The 27,234-nt window shown below is 34.7% G+C and overlaps 1 protein-coding gene across 1 annotated transcript; it reads right to left on the bottom strand.

Moving 5' to 3' along the window:
- Positions 1–340: 340 nt before the first annotated feature.
- LOC127970614 (tetraspanin-15-like) lies at positions 341–26,736 on the bottom strand. The gene is made up of 8 exons (XM_052573263.1): positions 26,563–26,736; positions 22,728–22,913; positions 21,818–21,892; positions 21,163–21,258; positions 18,582–18,695; positions 4,296–4,346; positions 3,537–3,653; positions 341–902 (listed from the first exon to the last, which is right to left on the bottom strand). Exons 1-8 carry the CDS (start codon positions 26,644–26,646, stop codon positions 741–743), a joined length of 885 nt encoding a protein of 294 aa, XP_052429223.1. The 5' UTR covers positions 26,647–26,736; the 3' UTR covers positions 341–740.
- Between the last annotated feature and the right edge of the window lie 498 nt (positions 26,737–27,234).

Consider the following 27,234-nt stretch of genomic DNA (forward strand, 5'->3'; position numbering starts at 1 on the left):
GCTATACTACATATACATTATCATATTTTATGGTCATAAAACTTATCCTTTACATATTTGTAAATGTTATGAAACAGAAGGATTCCCAAATCACAAGCATTGATGAAGTCAAACATACATAATCAAAATCTGTGGAACTTAATATAAAAACTGATTGCTTTTGGTTACGGTTTTAAAAGAGATAAAGGAAAACGAATAAGTTAGTAAAACACAGACTGCCACAAACTGATGATACCAGACCATGTCTAAAGTGCAATATTGAGAGTGCCGCAGTCTCCCTGCAAACACAAGCAGCATGACAGAGAACAGATAAGAAGATCCACTGAAGCAGCAGAACAGCTCTGTAAACATCATTTATTCATTCATTCAGCAGGACACTCACTGTGCTCAGGGCAATACTCAAGCTTTAACAGTCAGGTCAAGATATAGTCATTGAAATCACATTAAATCTAAAGGCATTCAGACTCGGTCAACACAACGCATCTTTAGTGTACTGCTTCAGATCTGATTTAGTCTGGAGACAGAAGGTCAGTCCTAGCATCAGTACATTTTGACACACACAAGAAAACAATATTGACGGTATAAAAATGGCTTGCATCAGTGTGTCTGTGGCTGATATTACCAATGTAACAGCATGGTTGAGTTTTGCAGAGCTACAAACTGTTCATTTCACCCACAGCACATGATAGTACCTGTAAATCCTTTTTGCTTCCAATTTAAGGCTTTTTAGGAGTTTGCACTCAGTCAATTAAAGGCATGCATTTACAGCATTTGGCCCACTTGCTTTGGTTCTTGGTCTCCTGGGTCCCGCCATCCAGCAGACCATCCATATAGTGTCCATACTCCTCGATGGCATCTTCCACACGGGTGATATAAAGCCAGGTAAAGATCACACCAAAAAACTAAAGAAAAAAAAAACAAAGCAAACAAAAACAAAAACTTTTACTTTTGGACAACAAAATTGTCTTCTGTGGAAGAACTGGATTGAGATCTGGACTGTGACTTTGCCTTTCCAAAACCCTCAACAGATGACCATTTTGCACAATTTGTGCAGCTTGTTTCTTAATGGTTGCTTGATGCACACTCTCATTAACTGTTGCCAGAGCTGCCTGCAAATCAATTGAAGGCACCCTGAGGTTCTTAGGGACTTCCTGATGCATTTGCTCTTGGGGAGAATTTGGTGAAATGGTCTGGCCTGGCCATATTACCAGTGGTCTGAAACATTCTCCATTCATTTTGCATACAATGACTTTCAATCCCTTTTCAGATGTATATCTTTCAACAGTCCTTCTTCTTTTTGGCTCAAGTGGTTATTTTATTTTCGATATAAATTATAGCATGTACTTCAATGCTTATGAACAAACTAGACTAGTTTGGTGAGGTTTATATAAGGTGTGGCCAGGTCTGCGTATCAAATCTAGCCCAATAGCCAAACAAAGAAAAATGCCTCATTCACGCTTGTCCATATAATAGCAGTTAATGGCGACCAACATCAAGCTTCAAATACGATGCAAAAGTATCACAGAATGATCCCATGTGACACGTGTCATAAACTCCAAATGTTCTGGGGGCATATGATAGGATTTGGTAAAAAAGCATGACAAAATCTACAATCTACTCTCTTCACTTCGGTAAATATATCTGCTGTGTTCATCACAAAAAATAAACGCGTTCCTATCAGTCAACTGTCATTCATGACTATCAGGTTCCAGTCTGGAGATATTCAACTCAGTAAAGAAAGATACAATGATACTTTTTTCTGGATTTCATGTCACACTTTTAACTTACATCCTTTTACTAGAGTCGACATCATTCTGTGATACTTTCTGCATCTTTTTTTAAAAGCTTGACACTGGTTGCTATTCACTGCCATTGAATGGTAGAGTGCGTGTGGGAAATTTCTTTACATTTCTCCTTTTGTGGTCTGAAAAATAAAGAAGGGCATACAGCATAAGAACATCACAAGGGTGAGTAAATGACATCTTTGGGTGAACTTTCTCTTTAATCTGCACACTTCATACTCCAGCTTTACAATTTGTGCAGTAATATAAATCTTTTAATAAACAACTGGTACGTTTCACAGTGTGGGCAGACTGACTAATGCCTTTCCCCAACTGTGAATCTCCATTTACGGAAAAACTATGAAACTAATTATGAATGCTTCTCAGTTTCAAGAATTTTCTTGCAAAAAGTCCCGTGGCTCTTTCCCACTCAAATAAACATATTTGCACACATGCACACAGATCAGACTGAAAAACGATCAGATGGAAACATTGCAATCCAGTATGATGTGAATGTTAATGTCATTGCTGGAAATGTTATATTAAAGTCTCTCTCAACAATACCTGTGCTTATCACAGATCTTCTGGCTTCATTTCCTGCGAAACAGCCTACAGACAGGGACTGTCTGACCTAATAGAAACTTAGCCCTGTTCCCAGCACCTCTTAATGCACTGGAGCCTTTATAAAAAAGACTTAAGTTAAATTACATTTGGTGTGCATGTGCTTTCTGTGTTGGTGGGTTATTATCAAAGTTGCAGCATTATTTAAATTAAAACAAAATGGATTCAAAATTTTGTGATTATGATAATCTACATCTGTGAGTGTACTGTGGTGTGTTTCAGTGCATCAAGGCACCTCTTTAACACTAGTTAAAGTGGGGGGACCCACAGAAACGGCTGCACATTAGAGGCTGCTTTTGAAAGTGAATCGGATTTCTAGACTGCTAATTTGATGAAAACCCATCTACTCATGGTGCTCTTTTGAGAAATATTTAAATTCATTCAAACCATGCCTCTCTCACCACCCACCTCAGTGTGGAAAACACTTAATGAGAGGATACTTTAAAAAAGGGTTCTTAATTACACTGAATTTATGAGTCTTTATTACAGATAATGATTAAAACTGAAAAGACAATATCTTCATAAATCAAATTCTTGGTCTTTTGGGGAGAAAAATGATTGCCTTTTTTGGGGGGAAAGTTCTGTCGAAGTAAATACATGAATATGAATAATAGGATTTTCGTAAACACTAATTGAGATTAATTAATAGAAATGCTTTTAATCTAAATGTATTAATAATGATAACAATAATAAGCAGAAGTAGTAGTAGTTTTTAGTAATAGCTAAATGTATTACAAACTTTAAATATAGCACTTTTAAACAATTAAATCTAATGTCCTACTAAAGTGAAAATTAAACAGAATTTTGATCAAATCTTTTTTGCTGTTGTACTATCGACTCTGTGATGTTAAATGCAAAAATGCATTACCCCCCACCCCCGAATCTGCACCACCCTTGTGAAAACCGTTTATAACTACAGTAATTGCGGTCACTGCTATTATTTCAAACTCCTAAAACACTTTGAAAGATTCTTACAGCTAAAGAAAACATTTATTTTTGCGCTTGGCAAGCTTACAGACCTTTAATTAAAAGTTATAAGAGCATGTACGTTTTATGTAAAGTAGATCATTTGTATTATTAAAAAGTCTTATGCAGACAGTCTGAATCTTCTTTACTGATAACCTCAAGTCTTACCTGAGGAACCAAGATGCCCAGTAGAAGTCCAGCCATGATTTTATAGTTGTCCATGAACCAAATGAAGACAGCATTAGTGCAACCACGGGTGAAGATCAAATCTATATTTTCTAGCCTCTGCGGGCAAAGGTCAGGCAACAAAAATGTTATTACATTGCAGTGTAAAAAAACTGCCATCACTTTATGTCTCATTAACAACTAGCGTTATAAAGTGATTGATTGAAAATATATTGAGAGATAATTGGATGAAGTTATAAGGCAGATTATTATTCATCTGAGGTTCTGCATATCCTCACAGCCTGTTAAAATTCAAAGGTGGTTCTCACTGCTCTTCTCAGATGATCAGACCTTTGACCCCTCCAAATGAATGCATTTATTACAGGTGGCTCGATACAGGACACACAGCACTTTTCAAATATCATGATGCATGGTGACGCTTTATTTTAGGGTCTTTAACTAGTTGCTTATAAGCATGCATATTACTAGAATATTAACCATTTATTAGTACTAATTAAGCACACAGAACAGCCTTGTTCTACAGAAAGTGCCCTGATCACACCTCCATGAATGAAGAAAGTTAACATAGCTTAACATAGCTTATTTGGTAACACTTTAGAATAGGGAACACTTATTCACTATTAACTATGACTCTTCCCTCATTAAATTCCTAATTTGCTGCTTATTAATAGTTAGTAAGGTATTTGTTAGGTTTAGGCATTAGGTAGGATTAGGGATGTAGAATAAGGTCATGTATAGTACCTCTTTCTCCAGGGCCTTGTATCCACACAAAGTATTAACAACTTCAGAACTCTGTAACACACAAGCAAATGCAGTCTTAATATTTTTATAAAAGTAAAACACCAGATGCATACAGTTACTAATGGCTTTATCCTGGATTTCAGCTGTGAGTTATGTAAAAGTACAGATTCTGAAAACTGCAAAACCTCTTATGGGGAAGACACTTAACATTCCCAACCTGCTGTATCATAGGTATGAAATTACACTTGCTGCTGATAAATGACTATCCTACTCTATACATAACAGGTTTCCATTACACTAGTTTCGATCCCTGTTTTGTAATTCTAAGTTATAGTGGTTTTAGTCAAACTGATGTGGTGATAAGACTGCTAAGCTTTATGTATGAAGCTGAAGTCATTCTGTGAGTAACTCTGCACTTTCTGATTACTTTTAAATGGTTAGTTCACTCAGTCATCTAATCCTAATGTCATTCCTAATTCATAAAACGCTGGTTTGTCCTTGAAACCCAAATGAAGAGATTTAATGAAATTATAGATTTCTATCCTATCAATGAAAGTTCAATTAATTTTCAGTCAATGTGCTCTATGTAGGTTCATTGATAAATGTTTCTAAGTAAATAGATGCTTAACCCTCTGGAGTCTAAAGGTATTTTTGGGGCCTGGAGAAGTTTTGTCATGCCCTGACATTTGTGCTTTTTTCAGTTTCTTATATCTAATTGACTGAAGTCTAATCTCACTGTAATCAGCACAAACTGGGCTATAATAATATGTGAACACCATGTATGTACATGATTGTTTTTGAGAAAAAATGTTACTCGTGGTTAGTAAAAAAAAAAAAAAAAAAAAAAAAGTAAAACACTTGAATAAGGCCATAAAACACATACAGAACACTGGTTCCCAGGACTTTTGAGAACTGGAGCTTGTAGCCTAGAATTTTTCTTTCTAAATTATGTGAAAATCATCTTGTTTACTCATTCACAGAAAACAATATATTGATTAAAATTTTCTAAGACACTTTTTGTTGGTAAAATTCATAAGCGAGTAGGCGTCAACTATCATGAATATCATTGGGATTTACCCCTGAGAAGACAAAGGCCTGCATAATGAGCTGCATAATGAGCTGCATAATGAGCCTCTCATTCAACTGTGACACTGAGAGGGAGGTGTTACAAGAAAGAATGTGAGAACAAAATAAATCTATATAATTTTAATGTTTGTAGTTTATTAAGAATATATTTAATTATCCCACAAAATAATTTAATATTCACTTGGGGGAGCAGTTAAACAGTTTATTAGGAACAATCAAAGCTTACTTTCAAACTATTTTTTTGCATCATTACTCCAGTCACACAAACCTTCAGAAATCCTTTTAACAATCTTATTTTCTAATTAAAAATAAATAAATAAATTTAAAAAAAAGCAGAGCTGAGAATATTTTTTCAGGTTTTTTAGGGGAGATAAATTGAAAGAACAGCATTGTATGTTACATTTGTTACAGTTACATCCAGCTTTTGAATTGTATAGTATTAGATATTGTTATTGAAACTTCATAATATTTCACTTGATTATACATTTAGTCAGTAATAATAGTTTGTAAAAAGTGGGTGTATTCAAGCTGCGCGCTTCAGTGAAACATTATAATCTGAATAGAGCGTTCAGCGGGGGGGCGTGGTCACATTAGAAGATTATGAAGGGAGACATGAAAAACAGACATCGCGTATTTTCATATGGATTTCTTTATGACAGAATATTGTTTTTGGCAGCACTTGTTCAGTTTAAAAGTAGACATGTCAGGCTTTCTATAGATATCTCAATCGTGTCTCTTCATTGAGTATTCAGTTTGAGTTACAGTTCATTTTAATGACGTGTTTGTAAATGAAGATCAGCGCAGACAAAGGCTGCAGACAGCACACTTTGTTTGTTATATATATTTTATAAGTGCACAAAGTTTTGTTGTTATTATGTCTGTGTACAAAAAAAGTAGACCCTTTACAGATTCGATTGATATCATCAAGGAGCAATAGTCGCCAGTTAGAAGTTTTTTGGCCTCGTGGCGAAGGACTGGAATGGTTTCCTCATCTGTCACTGACGCCGGTCGAGGACATGTTCGTGGCGATTGGAGAACAAACAGGATTTGAAAATACTGTATCTGCATCAAAAATGAACAAGGCCCTGGATGGTTTTTCTAAAGGATCAATATTTCAAAGTGAGAATTGTTTGGGTAAGTGGAGCATTCAACAACGTTTCTCCATTGGTATCGCAGTCAACAAGGGTGAACACATGTTGTCTTTTAGGTGGCAGCTGTTTATGGTTTTAGAAATCACAGACGCTAGATATTTCGTTTTGGGTTAAACATGAAGAAAAATCATATATGGTCTATGTGAGTACCAATCTATGTGAGTACCAATAATTTGAAATGCTTTGAGAGTGGTAAATTTTGGTCATAAAAAAATTTAATGCCACAAAACCACAAAAAGGAGAAAATACCAACAAAACAAATGAAGGTGAAAATGCGGTAGTTGGTGAAGCGGAGAATCAGTCCCTCCAGAAAAACGCAATTATGCGATCGCTTGATTTAATGCATAATCAGCCAAAGGCCGCATATTAATGCAGGGTCGCATTTTTTCAAATACGCCGCTCTTTTGCCGCATAAATTACCGATTTCAGAAAGCAAAATATGCGGGGCTAGCATGATTTCATAATCCCTGTATTTTCATTGCAAAAAACTCACATATATATTAGCAGAAAGTTGAAAAATGTTGCGTTTACTTCACACAAATAAAGCGCCATTTTCCCCCATTGCCATGGGAACCTTATGAAGTGACGTAATTACCTGACGTGAACATCATCTGCAAACCCCGCGGTGAAACTTGAAGCGCCCAAATCATTCTTATTTGCCAACAAAAATAAGCGCAAAAGAACGCGCAAAGCAGTTTCCCGATTTGTTACATGACAGTGGAGCCAAATTATTTTGAGAGAACTTCCGAAAACTGCGGTTTGTTGAAATAGAGAAAAAAAGGTGATTCCCCCAACACCCCCTTCTCACTAGGCTACTAACACTGTTGTAGTTTCATTCAGAAGTTGATGCAACTTTACAGTTGTAAGATTGCACTTTTTTGTTACAGAACAGTACCAAAAACGTAGTTGTAATTATATTAGTAGTATGTAAAATAATTTACGTTGCAGTAAGAGATTCTGTGATTTAGTATGCCCGTTTATCATAGGAAGTAATAAGAAATTATACTCTTTAAGGTAGTAGCCTAGTGAGAAAAAGGTGTTGGGGGAATCACCTTTTTTTCTCTTTTTCATCAAACCGCAGTTTTTGCAAGTTCACGCAATTTCATAGCATAAAATTGCAAAAATATCCTGCATATTCCATCGCATTTTTTAAGACAACATGCCGCAAAATCAAGGATTTTTGCCCGCAACAATCACAAAAAAAAAAAAAAAAAAAAAAAAAAAGTTAGAAAATGTAACTGACTAGGAGCAGAGTGCAAATAATAAATTGAGTACTCATGAACAAAGTGAATCTTCTAATTGTGATGGAGAAAATAAAAGGATGAATTGTGAAGAAGCAGGAACAAGTGATGTGAAAAAAAAAACATTTTGAGAGTTCGGATCATATTGACAATTTTGAGAATCAAATCATATATCTCTGTCTCAGCTCTCTGAAAGCACTGATGTAATTGAAGAGATGGCTAATGATGATTGTCTTTCTGAAATATCATATCTTCCCTCCAACTATAGTGAAGATCAGTTATATACTGTAAAAGTGATTAATGATTTCCTTGATGTAAGAAAAGTAGATATTATTAAATAAAAAATTAAAAGTTAAATATTTTTTAGTTTTTGGCTTCAGTGATCAGGATAAAAAAAGACTGTCAGTTACCAAGAGTTAAGTAGAAGGAAAAGATTCAGTTAAAAAAAATGGTAACAAACTTGAGAAAAGAAAAAGTTCTTGAAAACTCATTGTTTCATTTATTCATGAAGGAATCACAAGGGGTGAACTATCTGTTCCTTTTCATCTTGTCCTCTTTAGTTTTCCTTTTTTTGTCTTCTTCTTTCATGGAAAGCTTTAGAATAGGTTTCATTAACATTAATGGTGGTAGAAATAACAGGAAAAGATCAAGTTTAAATTAATACATAGAAAATATGAGTATCGATGTAAAATTTGTACAGGAGATGAATAGTAATGTAAAGAATGAAGTGGAATGGAAAATGTGGTGGAAAAGTGATTTATTTATGAGTCATGGTACAAATGTTAGTGGAGGAGTTGCTTTTCAAAGATGATTTATATATATATATATATATATATATATATATATATATATATATATATATATATATATATATATATATATATATATATATAATACAATTGGTAGGATAAAAAAACTGTTTTTGAACTAGAAAAAGATATAAAGCAGATTGAAGGAGAGTTATGTGTTGGCGATGTTATTACTGTTGGGAAGCTGGAAGAAATAAAAGCTTTAGCCTCATTATTTCATGAAAAAACAAAGGGTGCTTTCTGCTCTTTTTTCATTTAGAGCAGAAAGAAAAAGAAAAACAATGATGTTGCAATTAAAAGATAAATGGGAATGTGATTTCAGATCTTAAAGAAATTAGAAAAAAATGCTTTGGAATTCTATATGGATTTATTTGGAGAAGGACAATGTGAGGTCGACTGCATTGAGGAGTTACATAAAGACTTACTGAAAGTCTCTGAACAGAGTAAAGGGCTTGAATCTATAGCCTCCAGTTAAAAGAACTGTCTGATGCTGTTCAAAAACTTTCTACCCAGAAAAGCACCTGGTATAGATGGACTTCTGACTTTTATAAGCTATTTTGGAACCTTCTGAAAGATGATTTATATGATTTTGTTGTCGTTGTTTTTTTTATTAACAACTTGAATTACTTACTATTTGTAAAATAGCAGTTTTATCTTTGATACCTAAAAAAGGGGATCTTAGTTTGTAGAAAAATTGGAGACCTGTGGCTGTTTTATACACCGACTATAAAATGTAGGCAAAATACCTTTGGATCGAAACCTTTTTAGAATGTATGTTCAATGAAGATCAAACATATTGTATACCTAACAGAACAATAATGGACAATCTGTTTCTTGTAAGAGAGCTAATAAAATTGCATTTTTGCAATTTATCAAGAAAAAGCATTTTTGTTTAAAACGGCTTGAAGCTTTTGGGGCTGGTCAGAGTTTCATTTCATGGATTAAACTGTTGTATAATGATGAATCTGCAATGTTGAAGAGTGTTGAGGGGAATTAGACAAGGATGCCGTTCTCAGGGATGTTGTATTCACTGGCCATTGAACCCCTTCTTTGTAAGTGAAGGAAAACATTACAAGGGGTTTCTATTGAAAAACCTATTAAGATTGTTGCATATACTGATGTTACAATTTTTATTAAAGATGAGATAGATGTGACTGTTTAAAAAAAAACATAAAAAATGTATGAAAATGCATCAACTGTAAGAGTGAATTGGGGAAAGTGTGAAGGTTTTTATTGTGGACAATAGGTACTGTAAATGGAAATCCACCAGAACTCCCAGGAGGTGCTAAGTGGAGTCAAGAGGGGTTGAAATGTTTAGGAGTTAATTTAGGGACTAAAGGTGCTGCCACAGTTATTCTTTAGGAGGAAGCAAAAAAGTTGCTGTACTCAAAAAGGTGCTGGACTGATACCACTAAAACCCTGTTAGACAAAGGTGACATTTTTAAATATGATTTACATTTGTTTTTAATTAATTTAATAGAAATGGACTTAAAATAAACATCTGCTTTTTATAAAACTATGCTGAGAACATGGACTTAAGTTTTTCAAGTGAAGAGAGACCAGCCTTTTTCTGAGTCCTGGATAAACAACGAGCCTCATTTTAATAATCTCATTAAGCAAGTAAAGGTGCTTAATTCATGAAGCCTTTCAAAAAAGTAATGGCAAGAGCTGGATGGACAAAGATAATGGACTTAAAACATTATGATGAGTGGAAAAGCCTTGCAGAAATGTGTAATCTGACAGGAAACAAGATTTTTTATTAAAAAATTTTTCTTCTACTCATCATCAAAAATTAAGAGAAGAGAATTTAAACAAGAAAGAGAAAGAAATAAAGGGGGAGTTTTTTCCTGACCTTAACGTTTTGGTGGAAGAAGAACCACAAGAGGAATCAGTCCTCTCTTTTAGGACTCCGGAGATGCATGGTTTTAAAGAGGCTTCAAAGAAAACATTGTATTTGACTTGTGTAAAAGTTGCTCATCAGTCAATTCTGAGGGAATTTAGAGAAACAAAGTCGTCAGATGTATTGGGGCCAAACTCTTCTCCTAGAAGTTGCTGGAGGTCATTAAAGGGGGGGTGAAATACTATTTCATGCATACTGAGTTTTTTACTCTGTTAAAGAGTTGGATTCCCATGCTAAACATGGACAAAGTTTCAAAAATTAAGTTGTACGTTTGAAGGAGTATTTTTGTTCCAAAAAAAACTCTTCCGGTTTGTCACAAGTTTCGGAAAGTTTTTTTCAAGTATGGCTCTGTGTGACGTTAGATGGAGTGGAATTTCCTTATAAGGGCATTTCTGCCGGAAGAGCGCGCGCTCCCATATAGCAGAGCACTGAGAGCACAACAGACATTCACTGATCAGAGCAAGAGCGTCGCGAAATGTCACAAAAGGAGTGTGTTTTTGGTTGCCAGGGCAAGACAACCCTGCACAGATTACCAAAAGAGAAACAGCATTAAGGGACCAGTGGATGGAGTTTATTTTTACAGAGCATCAACAGAGTTGTGCAAGTGTTTTTGTTTGTTCCCTGCATTTCGAAAATGCTTGTTTTACAAACAAGGCCCAGTTTGATGACGGATTTGCGTATCGTTTATTTCTTAAGGATGATGCAATCCCAACGAAAAAGGTTCACGATCCTGTGTTGGAACCGCATGCATTGAGTAAAAATTCTTAAAATATCTCTGCCTCCTTGTTAGTGCGTCCCATCCCATGCCAGAGACCCGGGTTCGAGCCCCGCTCGGAGCGAGTCGTTGCTGCTGCTGCTCTTGTTCAGTTTCAGCCTCGGGATCTTATTCTGGATCATAAATAAACGGCTGAATCTGACTGTAAGCCATGGTTTGTTTTGGATGATGGTTTTTCCCTCATGGTAATGTCACAGCTTCCAAACGCTCTCAACGCAAAAGCCTACTGGCGCTCGTGATTCTTTAGCTCCGCCCACACGTCACGCCTCCAGCTGGTCGTGTTTTTCCGGGAAAAATCGGTACAGACTATCTTTCTCTTATGAATATAATAAAACTAAAGACTTTTTGGAGTTATGAAGGACGCAGTACTACTCTATAGGTACTCAAGATTAACAGGATATTGAGTGTAAACGAGCATTTCACCCCCCCTTTAAAAATCTCCCATAGAAAAACGACATGTAGGTTTACAGTGGAGAATTATATATTGGCCAGTAACTACAAACAGGCACGTGGCACATGTCAGTCCCACTGTAGAACTGCACCCTATAAACACAATCAAGCCTAGAAGAAAATATAAATAAATAATCCAAGGAACACACACGTAGCAATGGGGATAGATGTTAGACATTGGACAAAGCAAACAGAACAGAACAGAGCATAAAGGAGTAGTTCACCCAAATAGCAAAATCATGTCATTAATAACTTACCCTTATGTTGTTCGAAACCCGTGAGACGTCTGTTCATCTTCAGAACAAAGTTTAAGATATTTAAGATTTAGTCCGAGAGCTCTCAGTCCCTCCATTGAAGCTGTGTGTACGGTATACTGTCCATGTCCAGAAAGGTAAGAAAAACATCATCAAAGTAGTCCATGTGACATCAGAGGGTCCGTTAGAATATTTTGAAGAATCGAAAATACATTTTGGTCCAAAAATAGCAAAAACTACGACTTTATTCAGCATTGTCTTCTCTTCCGTGTCTGTTGTGAGAGAGTTCAAAACAAAGCAGTTTGTGATATCCGGTTCGCGATGTAACCGGATCTTTTTGAACCAGTTCACCAAATCGAACTGAATCGTTTTAAACGGTTCGCGTCTCCATTACACATTAATTCACAAATGACTTAAGATATTAACTTTTTTAATGTGGCTGACACTCCCTCTAAGTTCAAACAATCCAATATCCCGGAGTAATTCATGTACTCAAACAGTACACTGACTGAACTGCTGTGAAGAGAGAACTGAAGATGAACACCGAGCCGACCCAGATAACGAACAAAAGATTGACTAGTTCACAAGAACCATTTCTGTCAGATGCGTCCAATTCGTGAACCGAGGAGCTGATGATACTGTGCATGTGTGATTCAGCGTGAAGCAGACCGACACACAGAGCGTCTGAACCGAAATTATTGTTTTGTTGATTGATTCTGAACTGTGGCAATATGGGTAACAAGGAAAAAAAGATAAACGAAGAAGCTTTGATAGACACAGATATAGTATAAACAGCTTTTGTGACTTCAAGGATAAAAGAAGAATATGTGTATTTAAACTGACTGACTTAAACTGAAAAGTGTCAGCCACATAAAAAAATGTAACAGTTTAAGTCATTTGTGGAATAATGCGTATTGGAGACGCGAACCGTTTAAAACGATTCAGTTGGATTTGGTGAAATGGTTCAAAAAGATCAGATTACATCGAATGATTTGTTCACGAACCGGATATGACAATCTGCTTTGTTTTGAACTCTCTCACAACAGACACGGAAGAGAAGACAATGCTGAAATAAGTCGTAGTTTTTGCTATTTTTGGACCAAAATGTATTTTCGATGCTTCAAAAAATTCTAACCGACCCTCTGATGTCACATGGACTACTTTGATGATGTTTTTCTTACCTTTCTGGACATGGACAGTATACCGTACACACAGTTTCAATGGAGGGACTGAGAGCTCTCGGACTAAATCTAAAATATCTTAAACTGTGTTCCTAAGATAAACTGAGGTCTTACAGGTTTGGAACGACATGAGGGTAAGTTATTAATGACATTATTTTGATTTTTGGGTGAACTAACCTTTTAAGTACTCAACTAAACAAGGGGATGACGAGACACACAGTCTCAGTGAAACACAATAGGAACAGGAAGGAAACCAAATATGGGCATTTAAAACACGAGGGAAAACTAGGTCATGGGGAGCACAACACAAAACAGTCAATCTTCCTGACAGTAACAATACTGTGTTCAGCCAACCTGAATTTATTTGTTCATGCAGTGAGACTTGTCTGCAGTGATTGTCTTATTTTGCTAATAAAGATATTCTTGTCACAACATCTGAAACAACAATAACTGTTGCTGAGTCAATTTATTATTTTACTGTTTCATGAATAATAATTAAAAAAAAAACTTTAAAAAAAAGTCACCACATTATAATTTGTACGTTTATTTGCGAATGACGAAACATGGATTTATTCTTTTATCAGTTTATCTCAGTAAAATTATAAAGATGGTATTGAGAACATAATGAAATGTTATAAAAACCATAAATGGACAACATTGGCTTTGTTTGTTAAGCATCCTACAAGACTAAGATATCCAGGATATAGATTTAACTGGTCAAACATACTCTAGGCCTCAATACTTGATACACCTCAAGAACGATGGCAGACAACAAATATAAAAAAAGAGGAGCTCTTTAAATCACTGCACAACAAACAACTAACAATAATGACAAAACAACAACAAAAAAGTTTAAATGAACCCAGCAAACAGAAAAACAATAACCCTATAACAGTATCTGCATTATTTATTCATGCTATAATGCATGTTGGGAACTCACAAAGCCTTAACATTTCAGCAATATGAAATTCTTTGTTTATTGCATTTTCTGCAGTGTGTATTTAAGATGATAAGCAGACATTGTTGCAAATAAGGCACCTTGAGGAAATTCAGTCAAGATGACTGTGATATCAAAACCTTGTAGGCACCATACCTTAGGATAATTTACTTTATCACTTAAAAAAAAAAAAAAAAAAACAAGTAGCAGAATCAAATCAAAGATGAGAATCAAATGTCAATATATTTGCATGTTGCACTGGGATTTTTGTTTTTGGAAGATGCATCTGCCAAAATATTCTACAATGTATTTCTTCATACACTGAGCTGGTTAAATGATATAAGACTTAATATCTGGTAATCTGAAGCAAAGAAACAACAAATGAACAAACTGATCTCATCAGGTTTAACAGGGTGGGATTAAAGATAATTTAATTTAAAGGGGGGGTGAAATGCAATTGAAATGAAAGTTTCGGAAAGTTTTTTTCGAGTATGGCTCTGTGTGACGTTAGATGGAGTGGAATTTCCTTATAAGGGCATTTCTGCCGGAAGAGCGCGCGCTCCCGTATAGCAGAGCACTGAGAGCACAACAGACATTCACTGATCAGAGCGAGAGCGTCGCGAAATGTCACAAAAGGAGTGTGTTTTTGGTTGCCAGGGCAAGACAACCCTGCACAGATTACCAAAAGAGAAACAGCATTAAGGGACCAGTGGATGGAGTTTATTTTTACAGAGCATCAACGGAGTTGTGCAAGTATTTGTGTTTGTTCCCTGCATTTCGAAGATGCTTGTTTTACAAACAAGGCCCAGTTTGACGACGGATTTGCACATGGTTTATTTCTTAAGGATAATGCAGTCCCAACTAAAAAGGGTCACGATCGTGTGTTGGAACCGCATGCGGCGAGTAAAATGGCTTCAAATATCTCTGTGTTATTAACTTAGCTATCGGCGTGTAAGCACATCAAGTAAACAACATGCGATGTTGTCATCAAACTGCACGATTAAAACTGCTTCAAATATCTCGGCGCGTAAGCACATCAAGTAAACAACATGCGATGTTGTCATCAAACTGCACTTTCCACATGTACAGCTTAAAAAAAAAAAAAAAAAAAAAAAAAGACAAACTGGAACTTAATCATTTTCCAAAACCGCTAAGCAAATATTTACAGTTTCAGTACATACCACATAGAGCCGCTGTTGTTGCTGCTGCTCTTGTTAAATTTCAGCTTCTGGATCATAAATATACACTGAATCTGACTGTTAGCAATGGTTTGTTTTGGTTGGTTTTGTCCTCACGTAATGTCACAGCTTCCAAACGCTATCAGCGCAAAAGCCTACTGGCTCTCGTGATTCTTTAGCTCCGCCCACACGCCACGCCTCCAGTGTTTTTCCGGGAAAAATCGGTACAGACTATCTTTCTCTTATGAATATAATAAAACTAAAGACTTTTTGGAGTTATGAAGGATGCAGTACTACTCTATAGGTACTCAAGATTAACAGGATATTGAGTGAAAACGAGCATTTCACCCCCCCCCCCCCCCCCTTAAGATAATGCCCTCAGATTACATTCTGATATTTGATTTCAGACAAAACTTTCTAATGTAATCATTATTTTACATTATAATTTTAAATTAGTATTCAACATTTTATGTCTTATATATCAAAACATTATTTCTTCATTTGTTACAGCAGGTTAAATGCATTGATATCCTGCATTAAACAGTGGGTGTGTAATCTAAATGCCACTTCAGATGCAGCTTCTATGTTTCCTGAATTGTGTTGATACCAATTTGTTTTGACTAGTAACGGCCCAAATGTCTTATTCTAAATAACAGAGTCCTTTAATTAAAAACATCTGGTTTGAGATTTATATGCCTATTCCAGGGGTGCCACAGCCCAGCAGAGTTTAGTTCCACTCAGAGTGTAGTTTTCAAATAAGCCTAAATAATTATAAAAACTGGATCAGATGTGTTTGATTAGGGCTATACAGTATCTAAACTGTGCAGGACTGTGGCCCTCCAGGAACTGAGTTTGACAGCCTTGACCTATCCCATTTTTGCCTCCCTCCCACTGTTAATATACAATAAGTCATTTTTACTAAATTTTAAAATAGCTACTTTTTACTTTTACTCGAGTAGATTTTTAGACTTTTACTTTTTAGAATACTTTTACTTAAAAATGTCATTAATGTAATGCTACTTTTACTTGAATAGAATATTTTTGTACTCTTTTCACCTCTGGCACTTTAGAGGACCCATTTTTTAACTGTCCAATGCAACTCCAAAAATGGGCTATTTTAATATTCAGGTACATGTAATTTTAAGTTGGGTCTTGTTATGAATGTTCTGGCTTGGGTTGTGAATGACAAGAAAATACATGCACAAGAAAATAACAAAAATAGCTTCTTTCTTTATCAGCACATGGTGTACCAATATCTTTCAGACTTGACTTATGTCCTGTGAACAGGTCACAGAGGTTTAAAATGACACGAGGATGACTAAATTATGACAGAATTCTCAACATTTTTAGGTGAACTATGACAACAAAAGCCAGGTCCCTTCCACTAGGAAATATTTCTATAAATATTTCAGCTTAAATTGATACTCATGTAAACAAACTCTCAGCCCCTCACTGGGCAGTGGCTAGCTCTGGCTCTTTATTTCCATTCTGTTATACAGCTTGTTCATGCTATTGCCATTGTGTAAATCATCACGCTATCAATCAATGCTTCATCAGAGCATATTTTCGAAAGTCTGGTACCCATTTATAGACATACTTCTTAAAATATAACAAGACTATTCACTTCCAGCAGTTATAGATTTCAAATGTACACAACACAGGAATGATCCAGATAACGCAGGATCATTACGAGCTCAACGTTTTCCATAAATGAACAAAAGTAAGGCAAAGCAAGTGGGTATTATAAAAACTGGAAAACCTGAGCAGAAAAAACACTTCATGCATCATTTCAAAAGTATGATGTGTGGACAAAGTTCTTTCCCAGTTCACTGGATGTAGGGCCATTGTTTTTGAACCTGTAAAATTTGGAATGTGCCAGTTATTTGTGAAACTGAAAGCAGATAGGAGTAGAGCTTAAATGGGACAAAAAAAAAAAAAGAGAAATGCTGAGAAACATAAAATGACCATTCATTTTTTTTATTCTTTCCATCTGTCCACATTTTTCCCTTTAGATCTTCTTTCAAGTAAGCAACCAGTAACCCCTCTTGAAAGACTCACAAAAGAAATAAATGCTTTTGTTACCCATCAAGTGAACCAGGGCTCATCTAAATTTAGAATTTAAATGAAAGCAAATACTTAATTATAGTGCCAACACTTAAACTACACTTAAAAATGCTATGTTTATATTTCTTTAAAAAAAGGTTTATTTATAAAGGTTATTTGACAGCCGACAGCAACGACTATGCCAAAGTTTACAGATATACAGCAATATTTATTTATGAAACATTTGCAAAACATCCTGGAGATAAGAGGACTCTGCAGTAACATGAGCAAACCTTCTGCGTTAACCGGACTATTTGATCTAACACACCAGATTTATTTTTTTCTTTTTTAAGATGTGCCTGTAATATTGCTAAATAATATTAAAATTTAAAACAGCTGCTTTTTTCTCCTGTTGTTTTTAACATATTTTAAAGTGTAATTTATTCCTGTGATGGCAAAGCTGAATTTCCAGCAGCCATTACTCAAGTTTTCAGTGGCACGTGATCCTTCAGAAATCATTCTAATATGCTGATTTGAATTTGCTCACGCTGAAAACATCTGTGCCGTTTAATATTTTTGTGGAAACTGGTTACATTTTTAAGGGTTATTTGATTAACACAAAGTCCAAAACAACAGCTTTTATATAAAATCGTTTGCAACAAATGTAAGAATGTCATTGTTGATCAGTTTAATGTGTTTTTGCTTTTGAATTAAAGCATTCATTTCTTTAGAAACAAACAAACAAACAAAAACTCTTATTGGCTACAATAAACCCTTACTGACTCCAATGGAAATGCTATTGTGCATAAGTTTTATGACAAACTGGAGTCATATAAAAGTGACTCCCCTTATTAAAATAAATACATTTAAATATAGCTCAAAACTATTGACATACTTACTGACATATTGCTCGAGACAAATGCAAGATATGTCAAGTGTTCCATGAAGTGTACTTGCAAATAGTCCACTTTAGCACAATCAGATATACTTTATTATATCTTTAGTTGGACTTCAGCACTACTTCTGCACAATTAAAGTGCATTAAGTGCAAAATTAGTTGTTCTAATTTAGCAGATTTCAAGTATACCAGTTTAGTATACTAAAAGTACAATTACAGGGTATTTATATTAAGTACATTTTCAATGTAGTATATTTAGCATCAAATGAATTTCAAATACGCAATAGTATTTATTTTTCACTAGGGTCTTGTTGTAAGAGTTGTGTTAACAGCAAACATAACATGATGAGCAGTGTGAGCATGTGTGTGGGTCTTAGACAAACCTTGCTCAGACAGCAGGTGTAAGGCACCGCACACGCTAGAGGACCAGGAGCAGAGCAGTTATGATACATGTTCACCTCCCAGTCTTTGAAGTCGGTTCCCCCACAGCATTTGAACTGGAAAAACAAGAATCAAAGCAGTGAAAATCACTCGTAGATTGAAATATCAGCACAGTTTCAGATGAAGGCCAATATTATTCTGAAAAGTTGGTTGTTTTCTTATCTGGCACTGGCGAATGGATCATGTACAAGACTACTAGAAGAATATTTGTACATTGCATTTTTAAAAACAACATTTGGGTAATGTGCAAATGGTTGGACATTTGAATGGAGCTGCATTTTCTAGTGTTCTGCTAAATTGCACCTATGTTGACAGGGCATGAAACACGAGAGGTGAATTGAATAATCCGAGCTGCTCTGTATTCATTTATTGAGCCCAAACTTTCAGAGGACAAGCATGAATAAATATAAGGCTTGTGTCTTCCCTCAGTGAATGGCACAATTCATATTCCAGCAACACTGCTCATTTAAATGGCACTGTATAACATTAGAGGTAATTACTTAATCAACTGCTTGATTCTTTCATAAGAAACATCTCATACTGATGTACAAGAATTCTACGACAACCAGCTTAAAGAAAACAGAGCATAATTTTTTATGATTATCCTATGGTGGATGGCTAATAGAAACTAATGCAGCGTGGGATGTTGGTCAGAAAAGAAATAAAGACAGGACCACTGGACACAGCAGCCAGACAGAAAACAGAAAGCACTAACTAGGTTCAGATTCACAGGGTCTTGTGCATTGTTCACTGCTTTCTACACTACTGCGAATGGGATATCTGTAAAAATCCACTTCACTGAACAAAACTGACTCATTTGGAATTATTTTTTTGTGTGAACACAGTAGAAACTATGTCAGAGATGACTTAAACCGAATAGAAAAACAGAATGACTTTTAACTTTTAGCCAAAATTTGTGATGTACTAAGGGGGAGCAAAATGGACATCAGGTTTATTTCTCTCTAAATCTTTTTAGATTTTAATATTGTGATGTAGACTTGCTAGATTGAACACATCTTTCCTCTATCAGAAGTCATGTTGAACTTTTTGGGATACTGTTTGACAGGAAAATTAAAATAAAATAAACATTCAAACCACAATAAAAAAGACTGCTGTGACAGGCACTGAATGTGGTTTAAACAGAAATATAAAAAATAATCCCTTTTTGTGAACAATGGACCAAACAGAAACTGCGAAACCTTTTTCTTTCAACAATCACAGAATGAGGTATGATTACTTGAAAATGACTTGTTCTTAGAGGTGCCGCTCTAATTAATTTCTTAAGTCAAGTCAAAAATAGCTTGTTGATAAACTGAAATTGCTGTAATATTTCTGTATATAACTGAGCACTGCTGAAACAGCTCGGTGTAATTACGCACATTTCACAGGTACATGCAGATGCTCAGAGTGAGGTTGTGCAGCTGATGGACTGGCACAGAGTCATCCTCATGCACCTGAATGCACATGAGAGCCACTGGGCTCATTTAGAGTGTTTCCATTGAAATGATGTAGATGTGTCTGCTGGGTCCATAACATTTTAAACTGCAGTACAAGCAGTGCTATTTAAATGGACTCGTCCTATAAAAGAAATGTATACAAAGAAATTTCTAATGGTTGCTTTCAATGTGTTACTTCTGAAGGCACTCAAGGAGTTCTTTAATGGTCATAAAAAAGTACACTTGAATTGGCATAACAACTAAGTTACATGATTATAAGGGATTTATGATTTTCGTGATGTGGAAAACACAGACTAAATTGTATTATCAAGTCATTAAAACAGAATTTATAGAGCAGAATTTCATTGAACTTGGAAAAGAAGTCGAAATTATAATATATATATATATATATATATATATATATATATGTACACACACACACACACACACACACACACACACACTTGATAGTTTGGAAATAGGTTTTCTTTTTGTTAAAAGGACTGTTCTATTTTCATATACAATCTTGAGATTAAAAGATTAAAACATGTATTAAATTAATATTTTTTGTTATATATTTAAATATAAAAATATATACATTTCTAAATGTAATATTAAATAAAAAATATAATATTAGATTAAAATATAAATTTTTATTAAATCATACATTTGTATTAAATCAAAATCTAGAAAAATTTAAAAGAATTTAAGATTTCATGACACTTTTGTTTTATAAATTATTACATTATTAAATTCAAATGATTAGACATGCATTTTAAGGATGAAAAATTAAAACCTTGAAAACAAAATTGAAGAAAAAAAAAATTATATATATATATATTCACAGGACCCTAGCTTCTTTTATTTTCGTAAACAAATAAAACAAATATAGGTAAAAGTTTAATCAATATTATACAGAATGGGTTTGCTACTGGCAGAGTGAGTACATGCAGAGAGTTCTGGAGCTTCATAAATTCATTATGTGAAATGCTGTTGACAGATCAAATTTAAAGATCCCTTTAATGCAATCTTAACAAGTCAGCATATTACATCTGTACCTTTCATGTGTTCATGATAAATATCTTACCTTTTTCTGAACAAAATCCATGATGTTTTTGAAATCAAGGTCATCATAGTAATTGACCATGCCTTTGCGGATGTTTTTGTTGAGAAGGTCCTCTGTCTGATTGACAAAGAAGGTCAGTGTTATAACAGGAACATGTTGTTTTTGCAACAAAATGTAACAAGTCTTTTTTAGTTAGAAATAAACTAAATATAACTGTAATATCTGAGGACTGGTACATTTCGTTTCTTAAAAATTATGTTCACAATGATGGTAATTATGCTCTGGCATCAAAATTATTTTGTTAATGATTGCTGAAGTGCCAAGAAGCCAAAAAAATTTCCACATCCAACAGATGCTGAAATACGACCTCAACTAAATCACAAAACAGTCAGGCCCCAGCAACCATGTAACAGTACTCATAATTATCTTTTTCAGCATGGATCCCATTTGCCCAATGAAATAAATAACAAAAAAAAACTTCCAACAATTGTGACATTGCATGGCTAATGACTACAAAATACTGTAATATTGAATTCTAAATGTATACATTTCTTTTTGTGTGCCATGTTACAGTCTGCCACTTGAAAATGGACATCGAAAAAACGTATTATATAAAGGAAGAGATTTGTCAAGAACATCATAAATGAAACTAGAAATAAGATAAAATTGTCTGTACCTGTCTCCTAAAGATCAAAGCAAGAATCCCACTGACAAGCTCCAAAATGAGACAGAGAGCCAGCATGTAAAGAAACTGCAAAGCAACAGTAAACACAGAATCTCAAATGAAACAAAGACAGATGCATATTACTCAGATACAAATGAAACACAACAGTTGCAAGCCTGTTTCTGCCCTACATGGGCAGTGAGTCTGTCTATGCATGTGTGTACAGCACACAGTGACATTTTCACAAGGCATATGGACTATGGAATACAATAAGCTCATAACATGAATCAAGCCCTGTGTATAATAACTGCTTTAAGAATTTAATAAGCTGATAATCCTGCTGTCACCATGTGATCTTTAGGCAAATGAGAGCGGTAATTTTCATATTGGGTTTGACTGGTATATCAGTAAACGCCTGCAAAGTTCATGTTAATTCTACACCAGGTGATTTGATGTTGGACACCTTGTGAATGTGTAGCCAGAAAGTGTTATTCAAATGATTCCTTTATTCAAACTGATAAAGGACTCATCCATAATGACTCATAAACCAGTATAGTGTGGTTTATTTGGCTATTTTTTTGTATATGTGATTTAAGCAAGAATGTTTTCCACTTTCTACTATTGACCCACATTATTTTTTTGTGGAACACAAAAGAATTTAGAAAAACGGTTTTCTTTTCTCCATATAATGACAATCAGTGGGGAACATAACACTAGGTTTTGATTTTCAATATATGGACGAAAACTCTATACATTTTGCACTGTGTAACACACGTGATACAGGTTTGAAACAACATGAAAGGGTGAATAAATAATGACAGGTTTTTAATTTGATATGTGCTGTGCTGTGTACAAGAAATCAATAAGGTTGACATAAGCGGTGTGCTGAAGAGGACATTTTCATGGAAAAATGAAAACTTACCACTTTGAGAAGGCACAAGTTGTCTCTGAGAGATGCCAGAACACCGATGAAGGAGACGATGAACATGATCACACCGAGCACAATGAGGATAATGGCAGGAGCCAGGAATACTCCTTCCAGAGTTTTGTACTGTTGCCTCTCCACCTCCGCATAAATGCCAATGGCCAATATAAAGCCGCCTATGAGCTGAAACAAATCAGACCATTTGGGTTTCATGCAAAATTACATTACATTACAGACGAAAAGAACATCACTATTTTAGCTTGAAAAAGTTGCATGGGTTAAAAACAACACAAAAGTGTACATTTAGTCACATTCAGTGCCACAAAAACCACAAAAAATGACATTACCGATACTGAATCTGAAGTATATTCTTCAGTATGTTTTTAAAGGTATTTAAAAGGTATTATGATTAAAAAATAGCAAAGTAAAACTATGTTAAACTGTGACCCCCTGGGTTAATGGATTCCAACTTTGAATCTTAATGGCTCCCCAATGCACCAAGTGTGATTTCCATTTGGAAATATTCTGCATGATTATCATACTCGAGTCTACTGTGATTGTCTAATTGTAGAATTAAAGCAGGTGGTGTGAACCCCAAACCATTTCTGTGCCACAATAAAAAGTAGCAGAAAGTAAATCTGGGAAAAGCATATTCAGACGAAGTTGTGCAAAACTGACATTGCATATGCACTTCTGTAACCCTGAGAAACAACACTGAGCTCCAGTGACATGGCTTAATGGCATAATCAAATAATAACCATCATAATGCTGCCCTAGTAATTGCAGTAAAACCACTCCACGCCTGTTAACTCACTGTGCATGTGTGTGTGTGTGTGTGTGTGTGTGTATATATACATATGGACTTTACAACACATTTGTTGTGCTAATGCATTCCTTTCTCATTCAGCATCACACCAGCATGTAGTCTGTACAGATAACTTGTAATCTTTTCCCACAAATAAATGGAGTCATCACCGGTATGTACAGATTGGATGTCTTATCAACAGCATTCAGATGAACAATAATTGGCAGTGAATAGATAAAATAAAGTAAATAGTATAAACTCAAATAGTGTGTAAATTACACATTTTTCTAAAATTATTCTGTTCTGTTCAACGATGACATCAACGGATCAAGTTTCAGAAGGAAGCAGCTAAAGTGTACAGTGAATGTGAGGAATGTAAACAGGTCAAACTGGTGGAAATGAATAATTACACAGTAAACAACTCACCCACTCGGACCACTTTTAGTCCTGTCCAAAACTAAAATTAACTTGAAACATGAAATTTACATTTAAACATTAAAATATTAATTCTGACTACCTATACATGTTTTATTTTTATTTTTTTAAGTCTTTTATGCACACCAAGGCTGCATTAATTTGATCAAAAATAAAAACCGTAATATTGTGAAATATTAATATAATTTGACTTTTTTTAATATATTTTAAAATGTAATTTATTCCTGTGATGGCAAAGCTGAATTTTTTTATTTATTTATTAGTTATAACTTAAACGGCAACACTAAATCCTTGAGTTATTGAAAGAAATGCCTTTATGTTTAGATCCCTCAATAAGGTCACGAACGCCACCTGGGAAATTGGTTGGAAAGTGTCAACCAGAGTTATGACCTTTGGCAGACTATAAAGACTGAAGGCATGAAGGTTGATGGAGTCCGAGGCCACCACCACCCAATTTCATCAGATATTCTCTCAGGCTGGAGCTGGCTCAATCTGGTTGCTTATAATTTATAATCATTTTTTTTACATGCATCTTTATGTCAAAACATATTGCTTGAAGCTATAAGAAAACAAAAAGCCTCTGGATAGTAATCTACAAAACCTCTAGCACGTAAATCTGTAAATATATACAATTCAAAACTATTTCTAAACATTCAGAACTGCCATTAAGCCAATGTATGAAGTTATCACAAGTCAAGCAATTTGCACACAGTTCACATCAGAATGCCTTTTACCAATCAATATGAGTGCATATTAATCAACAGAGATGGTGTACTCCCTTGCCTTGCCTTCGTGAACAGAATAGCCATCCGCACATAATAATTTACCCTTGCAGCCCTGCGTGAGGCACGTGCACCAGGTCTCTTGTGAAACCCATGATGAAAGCAGCACAAAGCGTGCGCTGGGTCAGCCAGCACTGTAATACTGGTGCCAGTGGGCCACCAAGAGCCTCAGCTGCTGGCATAATGGTCTGAAATGGGGTCCTATGGGTCCCATTGTTTACGCTGTCAGTGTGATGGGTTCAACAGGGAGAGAAACACAAAGGTGCAGCCCATAGCATTTCAAACCTCTGCTGTCATATAGAGTAGCTTTGACACCAGCCTTTTAATCACAATAATCTTTTTCAAATGTCAATATCATGGGAATACAGATAACTACACAATGTCACAGTCCCTTTGCCATGACAGTGCCCTCAAACTTGAATAACACTTCTATGAAATGCATTACTTGCATATAAAACATTATAAAGAATATGTTAATGGAACAACTGTGAAAAGTATGCAAAAGAATATTATCAGAGTTTATGCAAAGATGATGCAAAATAATTCAAACAATAGGAAACTCTATTGTCTAGTGAATAAAGACAATCAAATGTGGAGAATAGAAACAAATGGACAATAAAACAAACACTGCATAGTAATTATAATCTGGATTTCTATTTAATCAGATCTGAGTTTGAACTGTCAAAAGAATTTAAAACTTATATAACCCCAAGTGACTCTCTAGTTTATTTTTGGTAAAGTCACAGGCTGACAACAGTAAATAAGAGTATAAGTTAACTTGAAAGCTACAATATGGAAATACATGCTTGATAATGTTTTGATTTAAAAGCACTTGAATATTTATTAAGGACTTAAAGTAAAGTACAATATTAGACCGTGAGATAAAGTATATATTAGCAATCAATATTAGTACATAAAGTGTACATATTAGTGACATTTGAAAGGATAGTTTGATATTATAGTCAATGTAAAAAGCACACCCAGATGATTTATCCTAAAACTCTATTTTAGGGTAAATCAAACTACATATAGCTTACATATAGCAAACAAAATTCATAATAAAGACAAAAGAAGAAACAAATGGTTCATAAAAATAGGAAAAGTTCTAGTATGGTAAATTCTTAACACATATTCAATCTTGAGCTAAGTAATAATGATTAGCCTATGTGCAAATTAAATATAAATGATGAGTCGATTTCTTTTTAAAGGCATGGCTTTGCACAGTATGACCACACACAGTATTATTTTGATCATCTGATTATCATGCAATCAAAAACAGAAGCAAAACAACCACTAACCAGTCTGTTTCAGTTTCTATCTGCTTCGTTTAAATGTAAATATTATTTATTTGCTTTTTTATACAAATTAACACTTACATTTACCAAGAAAGTTGTTGCTATTTAAAGTTTTTTTAATTAGTATAGCTATACAAATAAAATCTTGGCTTAATAATTTCTACAGCGAGGTCAGATATTTATTATAAATCAATGTATAAACATTTGCAACGTCATCAAACCGTGTGTTTTATGAGATTGATCATTCAGTAAGAAACCCATGATCTCAGGGTACAGCAGCATTACTCGAGGGTGGGGTCAAGAGCACTGGGACAGGTAATACGTGACATAATAACACAATTAAATATATATAAACAAACTCAAACGTTACTGCTAGCAGACTTGTAATATAATTTGTTTTCTCTCTGTTCTTTCCGACATTTTAAACCGCGCTTGAAGTACATTTGCTTGACTTAGCCTCATAGACTTCCAACACCGCTTTATTATAACGTATAATAAAAACAAATCACACTTACCCAGAAAATTGTTGCATATACGATTAACGAGAACTTGAGAAAGAGGTACGAGCACCTGTCACAATATCGGATTTCATTTGACATGTTAAAAACGTATAAATAACACGAAATACGTTGGCGTAGTAGACACTTCCTGGTTTGTTTGTATCTTCTACCTGTGTGAGCAGAGCACGCGCTCCATTATCGCACAAATTTTGATTGACGGGTGGTTTGTCCAATGAGAGAGCGGGATTTCACATGGCGTGTGTAGTTTTTGTATTTCAGGAGTTTAGAGTTCATATTCTTAAAGGATATTAATACCTTTTGATTTAACACTACAGTTAACACGATAATTGTATATATTATTGTTACATATCCATGTAGATATTAATGATATTTAAATATATCGAATGTAATAAATCTCATAAAACATGAACAAGATTTATGCATATATATATATATATATATATATATATATATATATATATATATATATATATATATATATATGTATGTATGTATATATGTATGTATGTATGTATAGCAAAAGAGAATGTTCACGTTTTATGAGTTTTATTACACGCCATGTGAAGAAATCCCGCTCCCGCTTGTTGATTTTGATTGCTTCATTCTCCTCATTTGTAAGTCGCACTGGATAAAGTGTCTTCTAAATGACTAAATGTAAATATATGT

Source organism: Carassius gibelio, chromosome B13 (assembly GCF_023724105.1).
Source record: "Carassius gibelio isolate Cgi1373 ecotype wild population from Czech Republic chromosome B13, carGib1.2-hapl.c, whole genome shotgun sequence".
Classification (NCBI taxonomy): Eukaryota; Metazoa; Chordata; class Actinopteri; order Cypriniformes; family Cyprinidae; genus Carassius; species Carassius gibelio.

Coding starts and splice junctions, on each gene's coding strand:
- LOC127970614 (XM_052573263.1), bottom strand. CDS start 26,646: ATGTCAAATGAAATCCGATATTGTGACAGGTGCTCGTACCTCTTTCTC. Junction 22,914..26,562: donor TATATGCAACAATTTTCTGG/GTAAGTGTGATT, acceptor GATTTGTTTCAG/CTCATAGGCGGCTTTATATT. Junction 21,893..22,727: donor ACTTGTGCCTTCTCAAAGTG/GTAAGTTTTCAT, acceptor GTTGCTTTGCAG/TTTCTTTACATGCTGGCTCT.